Below are 16,329 nucleotides of genomic sequence, written 5' to 3'. Positions count from 1 at the left end.
CCAAGTGCCCCAACAGTTTGTATTTCTTAGTTGCTTCCAGAGTTCTTGGTTGCTTTTCAAGTGTTCTCCCAGAATAGAATAACCCCTGGTGGTAAAAGAGAGTGAAGAAGATACACTTGCTAGAGACATGGCCCAGTGTGTTCTGGGTCTCCCCGAGGTCCTCCCCGTTTATCTCCGTCACACAGCCTTGGTGAGCATGTGTGGTTGTGAGGAGCATGGCCATAAGCTGGCTGGGAATGTGACAGTGGTGACTAAAGGTGGAGGCACGACTTCTGACACTCTGAATGCCACTGCTGATGTCCTCAGAACTTGGTTTTAAAGACCCAGAGTGTTCCACTGTCATCACTAAAAGTTTGTACCAGGAGTTACTGATTCCCAGTCTTGGATATTAAAAAAAAAAAAAAAAAAAAGTGACACGTGAAATCATTTGTCTCATTTCAGGCCGAGGGGGTCCAGGACCTTCCCAGAGAGTGCCAAAATCTGGGCGTTCCAGCTCTTTGGATGGAGATCACCATGACGGCTACCACAGAGACGAACCTTTCGGGGGCCCTCCGGGCAGTGGCACTCCCTCCAGAGGGGGCCGGAGTGGCAGTAACTGGGGTAGAGGGAGTAACATGAACTCTGGTCCGCCAAGGCGAGGAGCTTCAAGGGGCGGTGGAAGGGGTCGGTAGGAGTTGCGGCTGAGTACCCCAAGGCCTCTCTGGACAGTATTTAAGAACTTCTTGTGGACTTACCAAGAGAAACAAAAGGAAGCCTGCACCATGCAGCCCTGAACTTTCTCTGGGGCGCTGAATCCCAGGAGTCCCTAATGAGGTCTTCAAGACGAAGAGACTGCTGCTGGCTGCCCAGAGTAGCCGGCCCCGTTCTGTCCTGTCCACCCTCACTGCCCTAACTCCCGCTGTTTTGTGAAGAGAAAAGCTGGAATCTTTTTTTTTTTTAAGTGTCACGAGACATGGAGCACCTCCACAACTTTAAGTTCATGTCCAATTGGGAATTTGTTTCTATATGTACAGTTTGTCAGAGAAAAAACATTAAGTTGTTTTTGTATGAATACAGAATGTGATTTACGCAAGAATTAACAGAAAACCGGTTGTGAAGTGCTTGCCTTAAGGAAACCCTTCGTTTCCATTGCATCCAGTCTGCTGAGGGTATACAGTTCCTGCTTGTATCTGTGAGCACACTTGATGGGTACCTCTAAGCCATCGAAGTTAACTTCATCTGTGAACTCTGTCTTGGATTCTTGTCTACCCATTCTGTCACTTATTTTTGTAATAGAGTGAGAAATACTTTGAAACTCTAACACAGTCTGAAGTAGATTCAAAGCCTTAGCTACCCCATGCTCTGGCAGGTGGAAAATTATACTCTGAAGAAAAAAGTCTGCTGGCTGTGCAAGGAGGGGCTCTCCCGTGGGTGCATGTCCTGGTAATCACACTTAGACCCGAAGTCTCTGTTCCGATGAGAGGAACCTGATGTAAGCCAGAAATAACCTACCTGTACCCTTCTGATTACTGTCCATCATGCCACAGATTCAGTTGAAAAGGAATAGACCAAACATCTCCTAAACAATTTTGCAAACCTTTCTCTCCTACCAGTGTTTAAGGCAGACGAAAGTTCTAGCTTAAAGCCACGAAGTTCTCATCCACAGCAAATTCCTTTAGCTTTAAATAAATGTTAACATTTAGCCCGATTTAGATTGGAAGCCAAAAGTTCAGTTTGATAAGCCCGTGTTTTCTCTACTGACACTTTGTTTTTATAAGAAAACTGTTATTCAAAGGATAGTCCTGTGGCCCCCCTCACATCTTATTACTTTGCCCGCTTCAATGTGGTACCGGAGACCAGTTTACCTGGCCCGTTCAGGGTGCTGAAGTCTCTGCAGTGGCCTAGACAAGGGATGCTGGCACAGCTGGACAGACACAAAAACCTCTTAACTGGTTCCCTGTTAATGTAAAACAGGGCAAAAGGTAAGTTACTTCTGCACACACACTGCTCTTCAGGGTGCTGGATCCCAGAGACTACAAGTGAGTAATTTTCACTTTGTTTTGAGATATAAAAACATTTATCACCACGTCACTGTAAACACATGATTAGGAGGCTCAAGAATGCTTCAAGTTTGTGAGGTATTCTTGATTTGCCCTCCATTGGCACAGCTTAAAAAGAAGCTGTAATCAAATTCTGATAAGCTGAAATGGGATCCAGGAGCAAACCCGTATGGAGAACTTCTGTCTGAGATTCATGTGGTAAGAACTTTACCCTCCTAACATTTCAGGCTTCGGTTTTCAACAGTACGTACGGCACCTCAGCAAACAGATAACCAGATCACGTTTTGAGAAAGAGTTCCTTTAGGAAAAACTGAAATCTTTACACTGTAGTTTATTGAATACTTAAGAAATTTTAAAACATCACATACAAGGCATTGTGCTTTGAATTTTATAAACGCTAGATTTTCAGTGTTTGAATTCTTGAGAAAATGCTGGAAAAACAATTTTAAAAAACCACATAACAGCATCAACATAAAAGTGGGCTAAACACTGTCAAATCTTCAGCCGTGCAAATTCTAGAGAAACTGAGACCTCAGAACAGAGATTTAATCGGGGGATGGAAGGAGCAGCCAATGGCACAGTTTTTTCCAGTTACAAAAAGAAATCTCTCTCTAGAAATAGTGCATGTGCTTTTACTACAAACGCCCTCGTTTGTTCCTCTTGAGGTAGGTAAGTAGCCCTGTTTACTGAAAGGGGAACCAGGCAGCAATTCTTACAGAATACTGGGGTGCGGAGCCCCCATGAAGCCGGGCCAGGGCTTAGGACACTGATTAGGCTCTAGTAATATAAATACTGAGGCGGAACTGAGGCAACCCTCTACTACTGCCCACACACCTGTTGAGGCGCGGGGGAATCGGGCCCCAGAAACTGATCCTTTTCAAACCGTGCAATCCAGTGCAGGGAACAGTGGTTCACCTCAGCGGAACAGGGAGTCACCTGGGGAGCTCTGCAAAATCCCTGGTGCCTGGGTGCCTCGTCACCGCTCCCCACATTCCGGCTGAACTGAGAACGACTGATCCAGAATCTGAAAATTCCAAATACTTTTTTACTTTCTAGTTAATACAGAGCTACTAACAAAACACGTTTTCTGGACTCCTCAGAATACGGAGTCCGAACTTTCTGGCAATGCGTTAGAATATGCAGTAAACTCAAAGACAAGAAGAAATGCTGAACCTAAAAGGAAACTTGTCAGACATGAAAAGCATCTTACACTGCATTAAAATCAGCCTACAAAATATAAATTATACTTTAAAAAAAGCAGATAATAAAACTAGGAATGATAATTAGGACTTGTAGAAATCCACGGTTTCCGTCAAATACAGAACTTTGGATGCAGAAGTCTCTTGTCTGGAAGGAGTCCCCAACCCAGTTCTGCCCAGAGACCTCATAGCATTGACAAGTCATGTTTTTGGGGGCAGACATTTACTTTTTGGTCCGTCGCTTTCATGTCTAATACAAAACCAATCTTCCTTTAATTTTGTAAGGCACCGTATTTACAATCTCACTAAAAACAAAAAAACGAAGTAAACCTTAACTACTTAAATAAAACCTGGTGGCTAAGTTTAGTGTTTAATTCGATACCCTTAAGAATCCACTCATTGAATGAGGGAAAGGAAATCCTCAAGCGCCAAAGAAAACCAGCATATTGTAGCTAAACTGCTACAATCTACCACTGGATTTTTTAAACAACAAGCAAAAGAAGTCTGAGAAAAGTCACAAGGGCAGCTAATTAAAACTGAAGAGCCATACATTTTTTTTTTTACTGTGCTCAATCCAAGATCCTGGTTAACACAAAAGCCAGTTACCATGAGTGTTTTACAGCATCGTCACCTAATCAACCACAACATCCCGACTTCATAGCACATGCTACCCGGTCGTGCGGAAGACGCCGAAACCTAAGAGCTTCCGAAACGGATCATGTCCCAGTTTCCGAACAGCCGCTCGAAGAAGTTGACAGGTTCGCCAGCACAACAACGGAGCAGCCGCTCGCCGGCGCGATGTGGAAGGCGGCGGGCGCAGTCCTCGGCTCCGTCCGCGCCGCGTCAGGGGCCGGCCCCCGGTGGTCTCCCGACGGCGGGTCCCGCGGCCGGGCTTCGCGTCGTCTCCGTGCGGGAACCCCGTCCGTCCTTGCCCGACGGCACGGGCTCTGGGCTTCTCAGACCGGCAGCGCCTTGGCGAGGCCGGCACCCGGGCCCAAGCGCCCGAGCGCTAGACGGAGCGCGGTGACCGCACCCCTGGGCAGAAGACCGAAGAGCACGGCCAGCAGCGCGGCCACCTGCACGCAGGCGCCCAGAGCCGTGAGCAACGTACTGCGCAGCCCGAGCGCCGCGTACAGCGTAGCGCCCAGTGCGGCCGCGTAGAGCAGCGCCGGCCGCGACGGCGTCTCCTCGCCGCGCAGCAGGCGCTCGCACGCCGCGCCGCCCCGCAGCAGCGTGCCGCCCGCCAGCGCCAGCGCCGAGCCCAGGGACCAGAGCAGTGCGAACTTGCGGGCGCGCAGCAGCAGCACGGGCGCGTAGAGCGCGGCCAGCCCGAAGCAGAGCGCGGCCAGCAGCAGGCACACGCCGCTCGCCGCCAGCCGCTGCGTGCGCGTCACGCTGGGAAAGCACGTCGAGCTCGCCGCCGCCGTTGGCTCCGCGGGGCTCCGCGCCCACGTCCAGCGCAGACCCGCGCGGCCCAGCCACGCCCCCGCCGGCCCGCCCCCCTCCGCGGGCTCCTCCGCCTTTTCCGCAGCGAGCAGCGGCTCCGCGGCCGCCAGTCCGCCGGCTTTCCCCTGCGCCAGGTACTCTTGCAGCTGGCGGTGGATGTCCGCCATCTTGGCCGGAGCGGCCGCCAGAAGGGAGGACTGGAGCCTACTTCCGGTTTTTCTGGTTTGCTGGCGGAAGTGGCTCCGCCTAGAACGGCTGTTGGTCGGCCGTGGGGGGGCGGGGCCTGCAGCTTGCGTGGAAGGGGCGGGGCCGTCAGGGTTAGCAGCGGCCCCGGCGCTGTATCCGGAGGGCGCTGTTACAGCCTGGATAAGTCCTGTCATTAAAAGCTAGTTGTGTGTCGGGGTGTGTTGTGGCTATAAAAGGACACCTGAGGGACCCTTGTGGTGGCGATGGAACAGTTCTGTCTCTTAAATTTATGGGAATGTATATCCTGTGTTGTAGTTTTGCGAGTTGTCGCCATTGGGGGAATCTCCGTATTGCTTGAAACTGTATGTTAATCTGCAGTTCTTCTCCATAAATTTAATTTTTACAAAAGCTCAGAGCTTAGGACTTAAGTGTTTTTTTTGGGGAAGGCTACCGGAGTTGATAAATGAAGATTTAGCCATCCCCCCTTCCCCCCATCAGCTTGCTTATCTTCTGTTCATCATTTCATCAGAGGCCCATCAAACTTCTTGACTCCTTCAAGACCTATGTGCAAGTCTTGTTGGTGCCCCTGTCTTATATTTTTGGTTCACCTTTTTGTGCTCCTGACATCTTTTGGATCCAGGTCTCCTGATTTCATGGGCAGATCACTGATAAGCTTGCCCACACTTCAGTCAGTTCCTACACCTGTTCTGAGGTGGCTTCCAAGGATCCCGCTCTTACTCAGAGCCTCCTTGGAGTCCCTTACAAAGATCACACCCAGCAGGTCTCCTCCAGGGCTTCTGTGCTCTCTCGAGTTTCCACCTTGCTAATTCCCACTCCTGGACGTTTAGAACTAGCCATGCCCACAGCTGCTTACTGCTGGCATTCTCACCTTTCCCAGTTGTGTAAGTTTATTTGTTTAAGGCTGTGCCAGCAACTCAACTACAGGGTCTCTTTCATCTCCCTTTTTCTAGGATTTGAGAGGCTGTCCCAAATGCATAAAGGTGCTAGAAAGGCTTTGTAGATCTGGCCCGAAGCCATCGATGGAAACACCTGTTTTGCTAGACTTTATAAATACCTCCTGCAAACTTAAATATGGCATGGAAGTCCATTTGTAATGTAAAGGACAATCCAGGTAAGATGTACAGCAGTCTCCTGTGGTGTGAGACTTTGTCTTACTTGCCCCAGAAGACCATTCGTACCCTACACTCCTTTCTACGGGGCGCGAGAGGCAGTGCCTACCTCTGCAGGCTGTTTCTGGTACTCCTCTGTCACTGGCTTCGGGGGCAGTGATGCGGAGAAGCGGGGTATTTTCTTTTGGCTGCACCATGGCTCCCCTCATCACCTTGGTACTGCTCCCCACAGTGACAGGATATGACTACCAGCTAATGGGCAGGTAACACTCTTTCCTCCTCTACCCAGGAAGAGGTGGGTGTTAATGGCTTTCTGCTGTTGTCATCTCTGGCTTCTCAGCCTTTCTGTTACTTGTGTAACCACTATCCCCATTAAATTCTCTTTAGTACTTTCTATCTGGTTGGATGCTGATATACATTATTCTTTCTCAACCTACATTACAATTTGTTGTCTCAACCCAAAACAGTAAACTGAGGCAAGCTTGAATTACCAGAATTGAATTTATTTGGGAAAAGCAGAGGAATTACAGTTTAGGAAATGGAAACTGTAGCAAGCTACAGGTGTCTCCCACTGAGGATTTGGGGTGTGGTGGGCTGTGTTTATGGGCAAGGAGTGCAAACATGGGGGGATGCAGCCAGAGTCCAAATGGTGAGTTCATTGGTTCCCAGATGGGAAGAGATCCTTGATGGATGTTCCTTGGTCAGGAGTTAAATTTCTGTCTGCTTTAAACTGAGGATTTACAGGAAATCAGCTCTTCAGGTCTTAAGTTTTGTTTTCCTAAGAGCACATCCATTTCCTATTGTCTGGTTTCATTTTAGATTGAAATTCTTTCACACTTGTTAATAATAGTGATCATCCTGGATCACTTACAATGGGCAAAACCATTAGGATGGCTCCTGTGAAATAAAAACAAAACACTGGGGCACCTGAGTGGCTCAGTCAGGTGAATGCCCGACTCTTGATTTCAGCTCAGGTCATGCATGATCTCATGCTTATAAAATCAAGCCCTGTGTTGGGCTCTGTGATGAGTGTGGAGGAGCCTCCTTGAGATTCTCTCTCTCCCTCTGTCTCTACCCTTCTCCCACTTGTGCATGCACACCCACTCAAATAAAAAACGTTTTAAAAACACACAGGATGTGAGCAGTTGTAACATGCTCTGTTGGTGGGAGTAGAAGATGGTCCAGCTGCTGTGGAAAACTGTATGGTGCTTCCTCAAAAAATTAAAAATAGAATTACTGTATGATCCAGTATTCCACTTCTGGGTATATACCCAAAAGAATTGAAAGGGTCTTGAGATACTTGTACATCCGTGTTTATAGCAGCATTATTAACAATAGCTGAAAGGTGAGAGCAACCCCAGTGTCCATCCAAGATGAATGGATAAGCAAAATGTAGTATATACAGACAATGAAATATTATTCAGTGTTAAAAAGGAAAGAAATTCTGACACATTCTATTACATGTGTAATGGATGAACCTTGAGAAAATTGTGCTAGGTGAAATAGGCCAGTCATTGTAGGATTCCACTTATAGGAAGTAGATTGGTAGAGACAGAATGGTGGTCCACAAATGAATTTTTCCTAATCATTTATGCAGCTATGAGATGCAAAAGACAGTCTACTCTTTGTACAGATTAGGGGAAACTGGACTACCAGGAAGTTAAATAACCTACCTATCCCCCCCACCCCCCCAAAGTTGGTGGTAGAGCAGGGCTGGAGGTTTTGAGTTCTGGGTTTAAATCTATGTGCTTCCTAATCCACAAGAAGGTCTTCCTTAGGAATAGAATTGAACAAAACCAGAAAATCTGTTCAGGTTTGGTTCCTGCGCTGATAGAAGGACATGATGAAGCCATCCCTGGATAACCACCTGACATCCAACTACCGCAGCAGAATTCATTTAAAGAATCGGTCATCCCCGTTTCCACTTAGCCCTGGTCTTCCTTGAACCCTCTGCATCCCACTGTGCCAGCAAAATTGTTCATGACAAGGTCACCAAATATTTCTGTTGCCAAGTGCAGTGAAATCCACAGCCTTGGAGGTGGGGGTGGCCAGCAGTTTCTTTTGAAGGCTGCTCTTCCCGCTGTAGTTGGATCCCAGCTCCCGTGACCCAGAGGGGAAAGGGAGCTGGAGCAAACCTTCTATTTTACTGAGGACTTTCAACGTGACCTAAGGAGGCAGTCCGTACCCATTCCCCAAATCTCATCCCTACCTCAAGGGAGACTGCCCCAGAGCCAGTCAGTTCCAGGTGTTACCCATGCTCCTTTGAGGTTTTCAGAGTGGCATCTCCCTTCCTTCCCCATGTGCAGTGGCCGTTCCTGCTCAGTAATGTCCTCCTGCCCGTCCCAGACCCACACCTGAAATGCCCAGTTCACCCTTCCTTCAGCACAGCTGATGTGCTGGCACCCACCTTCTCTTTACAAAATTAAAACCTACTCACTCATTTTTTTCTTTTTAATTTTTGTAATGTTAATTTATTTTTGAGAGAGAGAGACAGAGCATGAGTGGGGGAGGGGCAGAGAGAGAGAGGGAGACACAGATTCCAAAGCAGGTTCCACGTGCTGAGCTGTCAGCACAGAGCCCAACATGGGGCTTAAACTCCCAATCTGTGAGATCATGACCTGAGCTGAAGTCAGACACTTAACTGACTGAGTCCCCCAGGGGCCCCTCTACTCGTTTCTTCTTGTGCCTAATATTCTTCAAAAACCCCCCATTTCCTAAAAATTGAATTTCAAATTCCCCATTTGGGATTCTGGGCCTGCCCCTTTATTTTATTTTATTTTATTTTATTTTATTTTATTATTTTATTTGATTTGATTTGATTTTATATGAAGAAATTATCACTGACATAGGTTTATTTTTTTAATTTTTTAATTTCTGAGAGAGAGAGACAGCATGAGCAGGGGAGGGTCAGAGACAGAGGGAAGACACAGAATCTGAAGCAGGGCTTCAGGCTGTGAGCTAGCTGTCAGCACAGAGTCCAAAGTGGGGCTTGAACCCACGAACCGTGAGATCATGACCTGAGCCAAAGTCGGACACAACTGACTGAGCCACCCAGGTGCCCCTAGGCCTGCCTCTTTAACCCCCACAGCTCTCACCCTGCCCTGAGGGGCTCTTTCTGGGGCCACTGGGACCCAGCAGCTGGATGACTCTCCTCTGGCTTTGCCCATGCAGGCCCTGCCCCTGTACTGTCCCCCCTCCCCTCCTGCAGCCCCCTTGCCTCTAGGTCACCCCTTCATGGTCTACACAGCCCAGGGGTCTCCTGTGCACTGAGTGTGACACCTCCAAGGCCTTGAGGAGTTTCCTTTTTCATGTATTAAAAACAAAACCTAGCTGTTCACATGCTTATGATCTTCTCATGTCTTATTTCTTTTCGTCCCTGCTTCTTGGCCCCCAACACTCTGCCCTAGTTGTGTTGGATTTTCTGGTTAACCTTGAGTTGGTTAAATACCAGGCTTTGTGACACACAGGACTGCACTGCATAGTGGGCTCCACAGGGTCACCAGCTGCATCGTCACCTCCAGATCGCCGCTCGGGGCCCAGTGCCTGACCCTGCCCACCTTCCCCAGGCGGGGTGGCAAAGGGCTTCTGTCCATCCTGATGGATGGCAGCTGGGGGCAGCAGGGCCTCTAGGTGCTGTCCTGTAGACCTTTTGCTGTCATTGTGGAATTGCCCCAGACCTGTGCTGTCCATTTCTGTCGCCACCAAGCACGTGTAGCTCTGGGTGTCCGGATGGTTGCTGTTGAGAGGAACTGAGGAACTGAATTTTTAAATTTTAATTCATTATTTATGATGATTTATATTTATAATGTGATTTACACGTACGGCTTTGGTAATATATAAAATATATAATTCACTTTAATTCACATATAATTATATAAATGCGGTCATAGTTTTAGTCGCCACACGTGGCCGTGGCTGCCGCACTGGATAGCGTAGCTTGCAGTCTCCCGGAAATGGCGTGTTGTGATCGTCCTGACCCGGGCCGCTACTGGCATTGGTGGGCACTGGTGACGGGCAGTGTCTGGCCGCGACGGCATGTTCTCCCACCAGGGGGCTCTAGCTGAGCGTCCCGTGTGAGTCCCCCTGAGGGGCTGCCAGGATAGGGACCTTCCCCAGGATCGTCCCCTTCAGCTTCCGGGTGGGGGGGAAGGGGAAGACCAAGGAAACGGGCCATCTCACACAGGAGCTGGCGCAGTCAGAGCAGCCCCGAAGCACCCGTCACAGGGTTTCTCACTGCGTAGCAAGGCCTTGTGGTATTTGGCTTGCTTTAACCTAAGGGCGCCCCTGCTGTTGCCTGTGGGGGACCGGGCCTTTGTGGGTGGCCCAGGGGGCAGGGGGGCGGGCACTGCCTACTCCCAAAGAAGGGCTGAGGGAAACACACAGGCTGAATTGAGGGGACCTTTCTATGGCCCAAACCGTGAACGTAGCTGGTCTTGTGCTGAATTTCGTCTTTTTAAAAGTACACACTGTTGCGGGCGCCTGGTGGCTCAGTCGGTTGAGCATCTGACTCTTGATTTTGGCTCACGTCATGATCTCACGGTTCATGAAACTGACCCCTGCGTCTGGCTCTGTGCTGACAGTGCCAGAGGCTCCTTGGGATTCTCTCTCTGTTTGGGATTCTCCCTCTCTCTCTCTGCTCCTCCCCCTCTCACTCTCCTCTCTCAAAATAAATAAACAAACTTGTAAAAATGCACGTTATCTTCTTATTCTGCAATATTATCAAAATTTTTTCAAGAACTTAACTTAGATTTTTTATATATGGCCAGCCTGTTCTGTAGAAAATTCATCCATTTATCTACAAAATAGTATATGAGAATGTCCATTTCTCTAAAACATCACCATTATCATTCTTTTAAGGCATTATCATTCTTTAAAGTTTTGACAATCTGAGACTCATTCAAAAACTATTTACTGAGAGCCTACTATAGAGCAGTGTCCATTTTAAGGTTTGAGAATTAGCAGTCATCACACAAACAATCCCCACCTTCCAGGAACTTACATTCTAGTAGAGAGAAGCTGACAATAAACAAACAAATAGAAAATATCTATTATGATATATCTATATGTGTAGATAATACATATAGTATGAAGTTGGTTTTGCTATGAAGGAAAAAGGAAACAAGAAATAGGCAATAGGGTGTATGGTGTTAGTGATGGGACTTTGCCACTAAAACTGGTATCCCACATCCTTCTCCCTTTACAGTGCTTTCATTGTTTATGAGGCCCATGTTTAGTAAGCCTTTCTTCATTTTTCAGAATTATTGAAATATCACATACAATGTTCTGTTAGTTTCAGGTGTACAACATATTGATTTGACAGGTTTTTTTTTTTTTGAGAGAGAGAGGGTGCAAGTGAGCGAGGGGCAGAGAAAGAGAGAATCCCACAAAGGCAGAGAGAGAGGGAGACCGTGAGAAAGAAGTTGGGCTCATCCAGGGCTCGAGTGGGGCTCGAGTTCACCCAATGCAGGACTCGAGCTCACGAACCCCGAGATCATGACCTGAGCTGAAGTCAGATGCATAGCCACTGAGCCGCCCAGGTGCCTGACTTGACAGTTGTATCCATTATGCAGTGCTTGCCGTGCTGAGGGTGTTCACTGTCTGTCCCCGCACAGTGCTATTACAATATTATCGACTATATTTCTGCTATGCTGTTCATCTTCATGACTTATTTTATAACTGAAAGTTTGTACCTTTTAACCCCCTTTATTTATTTCACCTGATCCCCATACACCTCCCCTCTGGCAACCATCAGTTCTCTGGATTTTAAGAAACCGTGTGTTGCTACTAGGTATTTATCCAAGGGATACTAGGTATGCTGTTTCCAAGGGGCAAATGCACCCCAATGTTTATAGCAGCGCTATCAACAATAGCCAAAGTATGGAAAGAGCCCAAATGTCCATCAGTGGATGAATGGATAAAGAAGATGTGGTATATAAATACAATGGGGCATTACTCAGCAATCAAAAAGAATGAAATCTTGCCATTTGCAACTACATGGATGGAACTAGAGGGTATTACGGTAAACGAAATTAGTCAGAGAAAGACAAATATCATAGGACTTCACTCCTATGAGGACTTTAAGATACAAAACAGATGAACATAAGGGAAGGGAAGCAAAAAGAATACAAAAACAGAGGGGGACAACACATAAGAGGCTCTTCAGTACAGAGAACAAACAGGGTTGCTGGAGGGGTTGTGGGAGGGGGGATGGGCTAAATGGGTGAGGAGCATTAAGGAAACTACTCCTGAAATCACTGTTGCACCATATGCCCACTTGGATATAAATTAAAAAAAAAAAGTCTGTGTGTTGGTTGCTTGGTTGGTTTTCTTTTCTACATTTCACATGTAAGTAAAATCATATGGTATTTGTCGTTCTGACTTATTCCACTTAGCGTAAGACCTTCTGGGTCCATCCATGTGTTGCGAATGACAAGATTTCATTCTTTTTTTTTTTTTTTTTTATGGCTGAGTAATAGTTTAAGTGTGTGTGTGTGTGTGCGCGCACACACACAGACATCATATACACACACATTGTTTTCTATCTGTTCATCTGTTGGTGACACTTGGGTTGCTTCCACATTGTGGCCACTGTAAATAATCCTGTAATAAACACAGGGGTGCATATATCTTTTCAAATCAGTGGGTTTGTTTTCTTTGAGTAGATAGCCCTTATTGGAATTACTGGATCGCGTGGTATTTCTAATTTTAATTTTTTGAGACACCTCCATACCATTTTCCACAGCAATTGCCACCAACTTACATTTCCCCTAACAGTGCACAAAAGCTTCCTTTTCTCCACATTCTTGACAATGTTTGTTATTTCTTGATCTCTTGACTTTTTGATATTAGCCGTTCTGACCTGTGTGAAGTGATATTGTGGTTTTGATTTGCGATTTCCTGCTGCTTGGTGATATTGAGCATCTTTTCACATGTCTGTTGGCTGTCTGTATGTCTTCTTTGGGAAAATGTCTATTCAGGTCCTCTGCCCATTTTTCAATCAGATTGGTTTTTTTGGTGTTGAGTTGTATAAGTTCTTTATATGTTTTAGATATTAACCTCTTATAAGATAGACAATTTGCGAATATCTTCTCCCATTCCGTAGGTTGCCTTTTCATTTTGCTGATCGTTTCCTTCACTGTGAAAAAGGTTTCTATTTTATTTTTCTTTTTGTTTCCTTCACTTAAGGAGACATAGCCATAAATATGTCGTTAAGGCTGATGTCCAAGAGATTACTGCCTCTGTTTTCTTTTAGGAGTTTTGTGGTTTCACATTTCAACCTTTAATCTATTTTTGAAGTTTATTTATTTTGAGAGAGAAATACAGAGTGAGCAAGGTGGGGGGCAGGGGAGGTGGTGGGGGACAGAGAGATAGGGAGAGAGAGAGAGAATCCCAAGCAGGGTCCCAATGTCAGCACAGAGCCTGACCTGGGGCTCAAACTCATGAACTGTGAGATCATGACCTGAGGCGAAATCAAGAGTTGGACACGTAACCAACTGAGCCATACAAGCGCACCCCTGTCTTTAATTCATTTTGAGTTTATCTTCGTGTATGGTGTAAGAAAGTGGTCCAGTTTCATTCTTTTGCATGTAGCCATCCAGTTTTCCCAACACCATTTATTGAAAAGACTAACTTTACCCTATTGTATATTCTTGCCTTCTTTGACTTGACCATACAAGTGTGGGTTTATTTCTGGGCTCTATTCTGTTCCATGAATCTTTGTGTCTGTTTTTGTTCCAGTACCATACCGTTTTGATTACTATAACTTGATGGTGTATCTTGAAATCTGGGATTGTGATACCTACAGCTTTATCTTTCTCAAGATTGCTTTGCTATTTGGGGTCTTTTGTGGTTCCATACACATTATAAGATTATTTGTTCTAGTTCTGTTAAAAATGCTGTTGGCGTTTTGGTAGGGGTTGCATTGGATCTGTATGTTGCTTTGGGTAGTATGGACATTTTATTTTATTTTAATTTTTTTAATGTTTATTTTTGAGAGCGAGAAAGAGAGAGAGTGCAAGCTGGGGAGGAGAAGAGAGAGAAGAAGACACAGAATCCCAAGCAGGCTCCAGGCTCTGAACTGTCAGCACAGAGCCCGATGCAGGGCTTGAACTCACTAACTGCAAGATCATGACCTGAGCCCAAGTTGGATACTTCACTGACTGAGCCACCCAAGTGCCCCTAATGGTATTTGTTCTTCTAATCCGTGAACATGGAGTGTCTTCCCATTTGTTTGTGTCATCGTAATCTCTTTCATCAATGTCTTATATGTTTTCAGAGTAAGGTCTTTCATATCCTTGGTTAAGTTTATTCCCAGGTATTTATTCTTTTGGGTATAATTGTAAATGTGATTGCTTTCTTAATTTCTCTTTCTTCTACTTCATTATGAGTATATAGAAATTCAGTAGGTTTCTGTATATTAATTTTGTGTCCTGCAACCTTACTGAATTCGTTTATCAATTCTAATAGGTTTTTGGTGGAGTCTTTAGAGTTTTTTATGCATAGTATCTTGTTATCAACAAATGGTAACAGTTTTACTTCCTCTTCGCTAATTTGGATGCCTTTTATTTATTTTTCTTACCTGATTGCTCCAGCTAGGTCTACATGTACTTTTTTTAAAAGCTAAAACTGTTACTATTTTAGCATTTAACATTTTATTCTAACTCAAATAAAATTTATATTACTTTAAAAAACTTTTAAAATGGATTTTTGGCTTAAAAATGGAAGACTTGCTTTCTCAGTCCACAGTAGCACCATCGGCATCTAAAGAAGCTGGAAAAGATGAAACTGACATATCATAGAGTTTTCTGACTCATGAAAGAGAGGGATCAAGTCCACTGAACTGGGTAAAACTATACATTAGCAATGAAAATACGACGAGAGCTACAGATATGAAGCTGACCTCAAAGTGTACCGCAATGAACTTCATCTGCACCCTGTGCTCTGGAAAGCAGTGACAATTGAGAAGTTCTCCCCAATTTCACGTTCTGTTAAAAGACCCCCTGTCCTCACATATTCTGAGACAGAGCTCACCTCCCGTGCTCTTCCCTCACGACCCTATGTCTATCTCAAGCTCCTTCCTTTTTGAGATATGTTTCATTAATGAACATTCTCCCTAGCGCAATATTCTGAGTAAAACCATTTCCTTAATTGTTGGTGCATTTTATTTTTGGCAGTTTTCTGACTCATGGCATTTTGGTAGGAATTGCCATGATTTGTGTAGGAGCAAAGCCTGTGGTGGGATCCCTGTTTACCCCACCCACGTGATGAGCCTCTCTGTTCCTGGCTGGTGATTTGGAGACCAGTGGTGTCTCCGACTTCTGGTCCTGTGCTCTGGACTCGTGTCCGTCAGTAGCACAGTAAGGATTCTATTTTGATTTTTTTTTGAGTAGTCACTTGATTTCTGGAGCTGCTTTCTTTTGGCTTCACAGTCTGTAAACATTTAAGTTCTAGAGATCTTGTCTTTGCTGGGTAAAAGATGAAAACAAATCTTGTTTGTTACTGTTTTCTGTTTGTCTACGTTGAGCTGAAATCAGTTAAGGATTCAAACCCAGAGATCAGCTCTTGATATAGCAAGAGAATTCTGGTTAGCAGTGAATTCTGTTAACCTGTGTTTACTGTTGACCAGGGCTGAACTTTTCGATATTAGAGCTATAAACAACTATCTGTGTCTATCTGCATGTTGATGGATGTCTCTGTAGTTCAGAAAGGCTTTACTTCTCATTGTGAGTGTGGGAGTTTTCTACTTCTGGACAGTGTTGCCAAATTAGATTATAAAATCTAAATTAAAGGAGCTCTATTCTGATTGGCTTAGAGATAATTAATCACCTTATATAAATGGAATATTGCTAACAATTTCCAGAAGTTAAGGAATGCAAACTTTTAATGCTTTCAAAGAGCAAAAAGAAAAAAAAACATAGAAATGAATTCAGAAATAGTTTAAGAATAAGTCCACACTATTTAGGCAAATGAGACTATTTAGTTTTTAAGTTTATTTATTTATTTTGAGAGAGAGAGCGAGAGCAGGGGAGGGTCAGAGAGAGAGACGGTGAGAGAATCCCCCCTGATGTGGGGCTTGATCTCACAAATGAACTGTGAGATCATGACCGGAGTTGAAATCAAGAGTTGGATGCTTAACCGACTGAGCCACCCAGGCGCCCCAGATGAGACTAGTTTAATATTTTTGGTTTAATAAAAACAGCTATGTAGTCTCTGAGCATTAGGTATAACATAAGCTTATGTTTTTATTCTACTTGGGTATATTCTTCTTGAGTTTATGCATATCCTGTGATCAAACAAGCTAGCATTATTTATACTACCTGTTTAAGATTA

The 16,329-nt window shown here is 45.2% G+C and overlaps 2 protein-coding genes across 3 annotated transcripts in view; one reads left to right on the top strand and one right to left on the bottom strand.

The window, feature by feature from the left end:
- WDR33 (WD repeat domain 33) overlaps positions 1 to 1,088 on the top strand; it is a 112,269-nt gene extending 111,181 nt beyond the window's left edge. For both annotated transcript variants that reach the window (XM_039253225.1, XM_039253224.1), the window contains exon 22: positions 442 to 1,088. In XM_039253225.1, the coding sequence (XP_039109156.1) occupies positions 442 to 671 (230 nt within the window). In that variant the 3' untranslated portion in view covers positions 672 to 1,088. The remainder of the gene's footprint in view (positions 1 to 441) is intronic.
- A 1,264-nt stretch (positions 1,089 to 2,352) lies between these two features.
- SFT2D3 (SFT2 domain containing 3) lies at positions 2,353 to 5,035 on the bottom strand. Its single transcript, XM_039253223.1, has one exon. The coding sequence runs from the start codon at positions 4,849 to 4,851 to the stop codon at positions 4,195 to 4,197; it is 657 nt and encodes a 218-aa protein (XP_039109154.1). The 5' UTR covers positions 4,852 to 5,035; the 3' UTR covers positions 2,353 to 4,194.
- Positions 5,036 to 16,329: the final 11,294 nt, after the last annotated feature.

The sequence above is a fragment of the Hyaena hyaena genome, unplaced genomic scaffold (assembly GCF_003009895.1).
Source record: "Hyaena hyaena isolate Hyena2069 unplaced genomic scaffold, ASM300989v1 scaffold_441, whole genome shotgun sequence".
In the NCBI taxonomy this organism is placed as follows: Eukaryota; Metazoa; Chordata; class Mammalia; order Carnivora; family Hyaenidae; genus Hyaena; species Hyaena hyaena.
Note: the sequence above shows the minus strand (reverse complement) of the source record. Positions and strands in the feature narration are given on the sequence as shown.

What these genes read in the sequence shown, in the direction of transcription:
- SFT2D3 (XM_039253223.1), bottom strand. Translation starts at nt 4,851, where the DNA reads ATGGCGGACATCCACCGCCAGCTGCAAGAGTACCTGGCGCAGGGGAAA.